General features: G+C 40.3%; 1 protein-coding gene across 2 annotated transcripts; it reads left to right on the top strand.

Moving 5' to 3' along the window:
• Positions 1-3824: 3824 nt before the first annotated feature.
• LOC142095077 (avidin-related protein 3-like) lies at positions 3825-10811 on the top strand. 2 transcript variants are annotated; one of them, XM_075177838.1, is made up of 4 exons: positions 3825-3915; positions 8676-8883; positions 9609-9726; positions 10729-10811. In XM_075177838.1, exons 1-4 carry the CDS (start codon positions 3853-3855, stop codon positions 10781-10783), a joined length of 444 nt encoding a protein of 147 aa, XP_075033939.1. In that variant the 5' UTR covers positions 3825-3852; the 3' UTR covers positions 10784-10811. The 2 variants fall into 2 exon arrangements, with proteins under 2 accessions (XP_075033939.1, XP_075033938.1); XM_075177837.1 differs by having other exon boundaries at positions 8673-8883.
• The last annotated feature ends 424 nt before the right edge of the window (positions 10812-11235 follow it).

Raw genomic sequence — 11235 nt, 5'->3', positions numbered from 1 at the left:
AGTAATGCCCCTTTCCATCACCTTGTGCCATGCTGCTTTTACTCCCATTCACACTATGCCATGCTGGTTTTGCCCCTCTTCACACTGTGCCATGCTACTTTTACCCCCTTCACACTGTGCCATGCTGCTTTTGCCCCTTCACACTGTGCCATGCTGATTTTACCCCCTTCACACGGTGCCATGCTGATTTTTCCCCTCTTCACACTGTGCCATGCTACTTTTACCCCCCTTCACCCTGTGCCATGCTGCCTTTACCCCTCTTCACACTGTGCCATGCTGGTTTTACCTCCTTCACACTGTGCCATGCTGGTTTTTTACCCCTCTTCACACTCTGCCATGCTGCTTTTACCCCGCTTCACACTGTGCCATACTACCATTGCTCTCCCTTGCTTCCATTCCTTCACTTACCTTTTCTATTGGCTTCTTTCTTCTCTTCTCTTCTCTATATTATGCCACACAGTAGTGCCCCCATTTCAAATTATACCCCAGTAATGCCCCCAGTTCATATTATGCCATAGTAATGCCCCTCTTCATCACACTGTGCCATGCTGCTTTTACCCAACTTCACACTGTGCCATGCTGCTTTTACCCCCCTTCACACTGTGCCATGTCGCTTCTGCTCCCCCTTCACACTCTGCCATGCTGGTTTTGCTCCCCTACACACTCTGCCATGCTGGTTTTGCTCCCCCTTCACACTCTGCCATGCTGGTTTTGCTCCCCCTTGCTTCTGTTCCTTCACTTACCTTTTCTATCTGCTTCTTTCTTCTCTTCTCTTCTTGTCTTCTTGCTTGCTGGCTCCTCTCTGCGCTGTTCCTCACTGAACGTCGGGTGTGATGACGTCACGCCCGACATTCAGTGCGGACTGGGCAGGGAGGAGTGCCGACACCGCAAACAGGTGAGTATTTTTTTCTTTTTTTAAGTACCCTGCTCCCCTCACCAACGAAGAGGACTCTGGAACAACTGGTTCGCCGAACTCACCTTAAAATTAGGTATCTGCCAAACCGCTGCGAATCGGCTGAATCCCACCACTGCTCCTTGCCATGAGTATCCCACAATAATCTAGCACTCGCCCCAAAACCTCCCATCTCTACATAACTCTACTGAGTTATGGTGCTGAAAGATACTCAGGTTTCAGCACCATAACTAAGGTCACTGGTACATGCTATATAATTACAAGTCACACTAATAAACTAGTAACTTTTCTGTTCTTAATAACATAACAGTTCAAATACAGATATGGAATCTATTACCCAAAATGCTTAAGAATTAGGGTATTCAGTATAATGTCTTTGTTCCCAATAATTTGGGTCTTATTGTCCTTAGCATTGTTAAACAATATCTATGATGATAAAATGTTACTAAAAAAAGACATAAAAGATGGATATTGTCTAAAACCATGTTCATTTATTAATACTATAGCTAGCAAATAGAGCAAAATCACATAAACATATACATGGAGAGGAAATATCTAATGGACAAGGGTATCCTAAAAGCCACCCTACACAATGAATCTATCCATTGGGAAAAAGTTCTTAAGAGGGAGCTCCTAATAGAATCTACTAATTCAATGCTGATATGAAATCCATGAGGCAGATGCTGAAACAGAGATCAATGGTACCCTAGAGTTTGAACCAGTTTGCCAGTTATTCAAAATGCTTACTATTATAAGTCCCAAAAACTCAGCACAGAGTTAAAAAGATGCTTGTTAGGTATAAACAAGAACACCACGGTTGTATTGTGAAAATCATTGTGGAGTTTTTTGCAGAATCAAGAGCAAACAGGAAAAGCATAAACACTAAAATAATGCCGGAATGAGTAAAGCCACAATGACATGCAGGAGTTAAACAGCCTTTTGCTGCATCACAAAAATAAACAGTATCCCTTGAAGTATTACTGGAGCAGATATTCAGTCTAGACAAGGCCAGATATTACGTGGGCGCTGGCTGCTGTGGGCTGCCAATGTGCTATTTCGCGGCTGTTGTCCGTGGGGTCTAGTTTTTGTGGTGGGGTCGTAATTTGTGGAGCCGGATTGTTCTTATAGGCTTTGATTTGGGGGTAGATTGGGTAGAGAGGTCAGTAGAAAGAAGGGTATAGGTTGGGTGTGGATATCCAAGGTATGTGGTGAAGGATGGTGGTGGGAGAAGATGGAGATATGGTGTAGTAGAGGGTGCTGGTGGGGGAGAGAGTATGGATAGAGGGAAGAGGGATAGGAAGGATTGACTGGAGACAAAATTGAAATGAAACAAGGAGTGGGGGCAAGTGAAAAAGTGTAGAGGGACTGAGAAGCGGAAAGTGGGAGATCGAGCACACACATAATTAACAGATACCAGCAAGTGGCGTAGCTACAAAGTCATATAGGTATAGGGGGGTCGAGAGAAGTAGGAGATCAGAAGAGCAAGTGGGAACACAGTGTAAAGCTGATACAGGGGGTAATTCAGCAGGCAAGTAATTAATGATGGGATACAGATAGAGAACAGAATCTGAAAGTAATAGTAATAGTTGAAATATAAGTGGGAGTAGGTACTAACAATTGAGAGAGCATAAGATAAATATTAATAAAATACAAGCAGTTTAAAATAAAATTAAAGGTAAAAATAAAAATACAAATATAAATAAGGATAAAAATAAAGACATCAATAATAATAATAATAATAATAATAATAATAATAATAGACACAGGAAGGGAACAAAGACTATTGCAGTTTAAAGTGCAGGTGAGGGTGATATGCACCTTCAAATTAGGTTAAAAAGGGAGAATATAGACAAAAAGCACATAAACTATCACATAAATGAATGTACAAAATTAAAATAAGGATATTAGTAGTAAGTAAATGAATTGTTGTGGAATAGCAAACTGTTGTAGTAGTGTAGGTAGGTCCAAAACGCGTTTTACCACATGTGGCGGCTTCCTCAGTGGGCTCTGCGTACTACTACTTAGTATATGTATACTTTTTCTTTACTATACCTCATCAGCGTTTATGTATTGTCAAACATTCATACACAGAGCTTTGCCCAGTGGTATCCAGGCATTTCTGTAATTTTCAGGGATTTCTGACAATGGAAGCATTAGGAGGTGGTTGGAGGGTTATATGGTAGACTAGATCAGTGCTCGTCACCCACTCTGTTGTCCTAGCCTCGCCCCTCCAGCGACATGCTAGACTCCTACATAATAATAGTTAAACATTCTGACACAAGCAGCTATATATTCAGAATTCTGCAGGTAGATTTACTAAATATTCTAAAAAGGAAAAGTAGAGGTGTTGCCCATAGTAACCAATCAGATTCTATCATTTTCTAGAATGTACAAAATAAATGATAGGTGTAATCTGATTGGTTGCTATGGACAACACCTCCTTTACTTTTTATTTTTAGAAGGTTTCCTAGTTCTACCCCTAAGTGTAATTTGAATTCTCTTTAAATATGTAGTATTTATCTGTAGGATGTCTAGTTTTGTTCTTTTTTTATTTTTATTTCATTTCATGGTAGTTTGTGTGTTTTCCAAATTTGTTAGTCCAATTTTATGAGTTTTTATGTAGCATTCTGTCATTTTGTTGTTGTTTTTTTTTTTTTTTGCAAGAGACAAAACACTTTTGTTCTCAAGTCCATATATATATAGACACTATTTTTTCCCTTTTATTTCTGTAGAAGAAAAATACAAATTCGGGCCCTAACAGAGGCACTGCTTCAATCTGTAACCCTACAAGCTAGGGGGTTGTTTGTGCAGTGACGCACATGTTTTTCAAAGCCAATCAATTATTCAATCAAATAATCAATCAAACTTATAGACAGCTGTATTATTTATAAGCCACCACAGATCTGCATTACTCATTGTAGGTTTGCATAGGAAGCAGAATGGTTGTAGTGCAAGGGATTGTGTTGTTTATGTTGGTGTTGAGCTGTCATTGCAGTCATGTGGTAAGTAGATTATACAAAACACTTGCTTTGGTCATAGCCAAACCATGTACTTTGCTCTAGTGAGTGTAACGTCATGAAAAGGAACACTTAGGATTTTCTGAAATATGATTTTATTTAGTATTTAATGTTGGACCTATACTTGGGGAAGGGAAAAGCATACTTCTGGGGGCAAAAATAATTTAGTCTACTGTAGTTGATACAATGTATTAACATGGACTGTTTGAAAGAACAATGGAATCCAAAAACATACTAATAGATTAATTGGCTGCTATCAAATTTACTCTAGTCTGTGTGTTAGGGAATTTAGACTGTAAGCTCTATTGGGACAGGGATTGATGTGAGTTCTCTGTACAGTGTTGTGGAATTAGTGGTGCTATATAGATGTGTGGGATTGCTGAATAAATTCTGACAAAGTGGGGTGATGGTACAAAGTTTTGTCGGATGGATTTCAAGTCCTCTTCAATAAAAATTAAAACCTTGTAGTAGTGACTGCCACATCCTACTGTCCTAGTAAGGGCGTGAGATGCAAGAGCCGATTTTCTCACCAGTCTGGATTCTAGATCTGTATCTACTTCTAGGAGCTGTTGGGGAAGGGGGAAAATAAAAAGTAAATCTATGGTTATGTCTCTCCCAGAAAGCAGCAGAAAAGTTTAAACTGTAAAGCAGCTGTTATATTGGGGGTAGGAGAATATGCATCTAGAGCAGTGATGGCTAACCTGTAACACCTCAGGTGTTGTGAAACTACAAGCCCCAGCATGCTTTGCCAGTAGATAACTAGCTGGCAGAGCATGCTGGGGCTTGTAGTTTCACAACACCTGGAGTGTCACAGGTTAGCCATCACTGATTTAGAGTATTGGGTACTGTAGTGACCTTTTGAACCTTTCCCATCAGCGTAACTTATCTTTCCGTCTGTGTTCCTTCATTCTGTATGTTATGTGGCTTTGTCTGGCACAGACAATTTGCATATCTATATATCCATTTTTGGACTCTATATTGCCTGTTTAAATATAAAGCTGTTGGGTGAAAACTCTTCCCACCCCTCTCCACTGTCTGTAAGGCAGTATTCTATTTATTTGTGAAATGTCCTGTAGCTGCATTCCCTCTATATAGCATAATGACCTCCATATTTTGCTCTGGCAATTGCATGAAGAACCCAATAAATTCAGTTACGTGTCAATTACATAGCAGCTTGCCCTAGAAAAATGCTGTTGTATAATCATCTGATTGAAAACCAGTTTAAAATGTTGACAAGGAAGTTTTCCGTGTGTGTGTGTGTACTCTGCAGCCCTACAATCCTATCATGTTTACTAAACGTCATTCTGATGCTCTTGACATTTTAAATACTCCTCTTCTAAAAAGAACTTGACTCTTAAAGCAAAGAGAATAAGAATTATGTAGGATATACAGAAAACATAGTTGTATAATTTTTGATACTAAAAAATAGGGATTCTTCTGGGGATATGACTTTAAAACCTGTGCCTGAGGAAATTAGATATTCTGCAACTATGTACCACTTCTATGGTGCCCTTGACTAAGCTGAATTTCTCATATTTCTGCTCATTTTGTGGTTGGCTGTGGAGGAGGCACAGGGCATTGCAGTGCCCAGCTGTTGTATTTAGCTGGCACAAGTTACACCTATTCTTGGGTCTGCAGGGGTGAGATCCTATACTGTTGTCTTCATTAGTGCCTGAATTGGTCCTCTCCCTGGTTCACACTAGATCTAGTCTATCCCAGCTGTCGGAGCAAAAATGTTAATATAACAATACAGGTGCATGACTGGTGCCCAGTAATGGAGCTCTGACCTCTGTACCATGCTTACTATCCAACAGCTGGAACCAAAAGCCGGTATGAAGTCTAAGGGTGGCACTATGGCGGGAACTTACACCTTGGTGTTCTATTGGTGAGCTTGGTCGGTCTGCCCAATGAACAGGCATGTCCATTATCTAGGCCTCTAAAAACCTAGGTGTAAAGAGGTGGAAAAATCTTTCAGTGTAAATGTCAGTCTCTCCTCCTACCACCGCGGCAGCTTCCATTCCAAAAACGACACTGTTTTGCCTCATTTTACCTTTAAACTGTGGTGTGTGTGAAGCTGCTTTCACTCATTGCTCAGTGTGGAAATTCCCTTCTCTGCTAAGTACAACATGGAGGCGCAGAATGGATCCTATTACAATTATAGGTAGATTAAATACCAGGAGACTTCCAGCTCTGAACAAGTGCAACGTTAGTGTCCTCTTGTGAAGTGGTAATAACTATGTGCCCCTCTGCGCAACAAGGAATGCAGCTAAATATGTAGCACTCCATAAAAGTCTGCCTACTCTATAGTCTACAAGTAACATCTCCCCTTAGCAAACCTCTGCACTATGGTGGGAATGTTGGTGCATTTGCACAAATCGAGGTGAACACTAGGTTCAAAGTTTGCTGTGACATTCATGAACCCACATGTATGTGGATGGAATTGGCGTGTCATACTTGGTGAGCGTGCACCTCTATGCGTTGGTGCATCATGTACATGGAGCCGTTATTAAACAGTGTTTGCAAAGCCAGTATGCCAAGCAGTCTGTTGCTTGTCTGCCTGTTTAGTTGGGATTACTCCTCCACTTATCTTCTGCACATATAATAACATTTATTTACATAGACTCCTTTCTTCAAATCGATCAGTCCTCCTCATAACTTCCTTATCCTGGCTCTCTCGCCCAGTTAGTACCACCCTATTTGTGACTCCCCTTCCCTTTAGGATGTAAGATCTCATGAGTAGGGCCCTTTTTCCTTGTGTGCTCCTTCTACTGTTCCTTCACCCTCTGTACCTCTTGGCCTGCTTCCCTAGCCCTGTTTTCTTAAGCTTCGGTCTTCTCGCTGATTTCTACCATCCCTTTCACTATTTGTCCCAGAAATAATCTGATTTGCTTTACCCTGTCACCTATGTTTGTTTATATTTTTGTATCATGTTGTGTCTTAGTTTTCTGTATATGTAATGTACGGCGCTGCGGACCCTTTGTGGCACCTTATAAGTCAAAGATGATGATGATGATAATAGCACCAGCATATTCCATAGCGTTTGACAATTGGGAACATATACAGTCTTGTTTTATTACAAGGTATTGGAGGTAAGAGGGCCCTGCAAGCTTACAATCTATAGGACAATGGGAGTTTGATGCGTATTGGTCTGGTCCAATCACCAAGTTAAAAAGCGCATAGGGGCTATATGTTCCATTGCACAGTGATGTTTAAGTACTGAAATAGAAAATGTCAGTCTTATGAGAACTATGTAAAGGTGAGGTGGGTGTATGGGGTACCCTAGAGGTAAGTGGGTGCCTGAATAATTTGATAAACTTGCCTAAACTGGTGGGATTTCAGAGAATGAGGACTAGAGGAAATTCTTGTTGTGTGGGAGAGCCTTCCACAAAGTGGGTGCAGCCCAGAAGAAGTTCTGTAATGAGTGGGAAGAGAGGCAGAGATTGAGACAAGTGAGAAGATATATATTAGTACAGTATTGTTCATGGCCTCGTATGTTGGTAGAAGTATTTTAGCTTGGTTGCATGCTTATTAACAAACCCAATGTAAAGACTGACAGAGCAGCTCAGCAGTAGAATGCTTTGCTTTTAGCTGCTGTGTGCAAAATAGATTGAAGGGGTGAGAGTCTGGGTTGTGGAAGACCAGTAAGTTTCTTGTGCAATGTGTACATATTCTGGAAATGTCGCCTGTATCTAAAACACAATCTATACCTAAATCATAAGGGGGGGGGGGACAAAGGTAGGTTCTGAAACAAGGCTCACAACTAGGCAGCGATGGTGGTCTGTCGTGTCAAGCTGGTAACTTATGTTTTCTGGTGAGAATTTTATTGGTTCTGTCTTTGAACAATTGAGGTGACAAGAGGACATGCAAGATGAAACGGCAGAAAGACATTCAGTAACACAGATGGTGAGATATTCGGAGGAGGTTAGATAAATTTGGGAATGTGCGTAGGGATGATACTGAAATCTAAAGGAGCTTATTAGCATTCCAAATGATGTAAATATAGAAGAGGACTCTCCTTATTCTTGTCAAGGGGCTAGGCCCAAATCATTGTCTCCAAGTATTATATCGGTTGTGACTACCACCTGCATCAGATCTTCTTAGTCATAAGTGCAATTGTTGGTTCTACCAGCCCCATTTTCAAGTCTCATTGTTCTTGTTATAGGAACTATGCATTGCTGTCTTCCTATTATAGTTGTAATGACCTTTAATGCTATATGTAAGCTTTTCCATTTACCCAGTATCCTGGCTAAAGTCTCTTTAGTGTGAGCAAGTTGAAATGTAAATATGCCCACACCCCATTGCAGGTGATGAGTCTGCTAGCAAAATGTTTGTCTCTGTATGTAGTGACTGGGTTAGTTGTTGCTGACTCTTCCATTGTCACTAATGTTGTTGCTGTTTCTTCTAAATGTTATTACACATGTCGCTTATTGCATATAATTACTGAATGTTAAGCTCATCTCTTGTACTTATGACCTGTTGCAGTCATCACCTTAATAGCTGTAATAAAAGTGCCAAGTGGCTTTGCCATATATATATATATATTTTAATGACTGTGGCACTATAAGCTAAATGGTCATATTAATGGTTTCACTGACACTTTACATACCCCTAAGTTTGGATGTAGTATAAATGACTCTTGCTGGAATGTGAATTTGATGCAAGGCTTTTGGTTTTACAAAGTCAACACAACACACAACAATTGTATATTTGGTTTGACTGCTGACACTTTCTTTTTATACCAGCAGGGGGCACACTGCAATGTGTCTGGCGTGTGGGTAAATACCTTGGGATCCGTGCTCACAATTTCTGCAGAAGGTCCTCTCCTCAGTGGCTTTCTGTGCTCTTCTGTGGAGGTGTCTGTTGGAGCTGCCGGTGATAAGACTGGGACGTTGATCGGGGTTTTAGGACAAGGGAATCAACCAACCTTCACCATGTCTGTGAGATGGAGCGGAGGTGAGACAACGTTCATAATTTGACCACAAGTTGCACTGTTCCATTGGCATTGGTTCCAGGAACAGATAATCTAAAACTAATGATCTGGACCTGTATTACAACAAACTGTGTACTATAGTGGAAACTCAAGAGAATCTCCTTCACTGGAACTTCAAGTAGCTATTTTGTGCTATTGCCATAAAATGGGTCAATTCTATGGTAGAAGCAATGATCTTGGCCAGTTTTCAAGCAGGCATGCTCACTTGTACAAACATTAAGGGCTCTCATATCTTCCCACTAAGTTTCATCTAGAAGTAGTAGGGAAATAACCTGTGGTCAAAATGGACATTTAGAAATGGCTGTACAACATGTAAGTGAAAAGTTAACTTACAATGAAGGCGGTAGAAGTGGCGGTGTGGCACACCACTGTATTAGAACCCTCACTTCCAACACTGGAAATAACAATATTGTACTGCAAGGGTTTTGTAACTCGCGCTGAAAGAGCATTCCATTCACTTTTGTATAATCAAAATATTAAGTTCACTCTAGTACCATTAGCATTGCCAGATGTGGTCATTGTCCAACTGCATTTCATCCATCAAGACTGACCTCTTCTAGGTCTATAATCAGATGTTGACTAGCAGCAATGGTCTCTTGATGGTTTGTCTTTGACTGTTACCCTATGACAAACACACTTTGTAGCCCCAGAATACTTGTTTGTGTTAATAAACATTTGCTCACTACAGGTTCAGTCGCTGCTTGGGTTGGGCAATGTTTCCAGACATCACGGTGCCCTGTCCTGAGGACCATGTGGTTGTTGAGATCGGAGGCTACAGTAGAAGAAAATAACTGGAAAGCCACCAGGTAAAGAGACTCGGCTAGCCTCATGCTTTCTGAGCTGTGACAAAGTGCAGTGGTTGACCTACAACATTGTCTTCTATTCTCTTGCAAGAGCTCCCACCAGCTTACTTAATTTGTGTTGCAATGATTGTTATACTGCAGAATTTAATACGCTATCTGTGGAATGCAAACTAATTTGCAATTATAGACCATAACAGTTGCATATCAATGTGCAATGCCCTTTTCAGGCATATATGTGCTTATTTGTCTGCCTGACCGGTATGTGGATGCAAGACTCATCCAAACACAGAAAATAGGGATGTTGTAGGAAAAATGTCCTGCCTACAGATACTTTGAACTTCCTCGTTAATTATTCATCTATCTTAATCTGCTCATTTAAGCCCTATGTGGGCGTTTTAACAAATATCTTGAGCCCCCATAGATATTTTTTTTTTTTTTTATTTTTTTTTTTTGTGGCAAACCAGAAAATATCCCATTACTGTGCTATTCTCCTCTTCTTGAATCTCAAATATTTTGTTCCACATAAATTTCACATTTGAGTTACATGGTGCCTCAGTCTGCAATGCCCATGATGGTGCTTAAATGTAGCTGGCAACACATCAGTTCAGTCTCTCCCACCAGATAATGCATACGTTTACACTCTCCATAGATGCTGTAATCTGCCTTTTCTTTCCTGTTAACAAAAATAGGTTTTCCAAAAAGCAATATGACACAGCTATCACAGTGTTTAAAAATACAACCATAACACTTGCTGAACAGATTTCTCATGCTTTTGCAGGGGGCAGTATTCGCCTGCCAGAACAGGGTGTAACCAGTGAGAACCCCCTTAATGACCTATCCTTTGCCCTTTGATAAATCATAACCAGCATTATGACTACAAAGCAACCTATTTCAGTCTGATGCGGTGCACTATACTATAGTTTCTATATATGCAAAGCCTGTAAACTGTGCTCTGATCACTCGTTTAAGATTCTGCCTTTCATAAATACAATTGATTTGTTTCAGGATTGGCGAAGATATCTTTTACCCACAGAAGACATGTAACGAGAATCTTGCATAATCCATCAATAAAATAAAAATCCTACAGAGACCATTGTTTGTATTTATTTTAGGGGGAGAGTATTGGTAAACATGGGTCTCATAAAAAAGGAAGAACTCGTTTGTCTTTAATTTTCTTAGGCATGTAATTCAGACAATGGGTCATTTTAAAGAAAATGACACTTAAAACTAAACTTGACACCACTTAACTGGTGCAGGAATACATTTCTTCTTGTGTCTGGGACTGTATGTGAAACATGGGTCTACGTTTGGATGGTTAAGAGATCAATACAAGGGTACATCTGGAAACTAAGCATAGAAGTGAAAACAAACCTGATGTGTTGTACGCAAAGGGGGAAGAGAACACAATAACCAGCTACTTGAAGCTCACACTGCAAACAGAATAAAATGTTTGCTATGGAAAACTAAAAGGGCATCCATGCTGTAACTAACAGTTTAAGAATAAAAAGTAAA

Source organism: Mixophyes fleayi, chromosome 6, assembly GCF_038048845.1.
Source record: "Mixophyes fleayi isolate aMixFle1 chromosome 6, aMixFle1.hap1, whole genome shotgun sequence".
NCBI classification, from domain to species: Eukaryota; Metazoa; Chordata; class Amphibia; order Anura; family Limnodynastidae; genus Mixophyes; species Mixophyes fleayi.
Note: the sequence above shows the minus strand (reverse complement) of the source record. Positions and strands in the feature narration are given on the sequence as shown.

What these genes read in the sequence shown, in the direction of transcription:
- LOC142095077 (XM_075177837.1), top strand. Translation starts at nt 3,853, where the DNA reads ATGGTTGTAGTGCAAGGGATTGTGTTGTTTATGTTGGTGTTGAGCTGT. An exon ending in GCTGTCATTGCAGTCATGTG is followed by an intron (nt 3,916 to 8,672) that starts GTAAGTAGATTA and finishes TTTTTATACCAG; the next exon opens with CAGGGGGCACACTGCAATGT. An exon ending in GTCTGTGAGATGGAGCGGAG is followed by an intron (nt 8,884 to 9,608) that starts GTGAGACAACGT and finishes TGCTCACTACAG; the next exon opens with GTTCAGTCGCTGCTTGGGTT.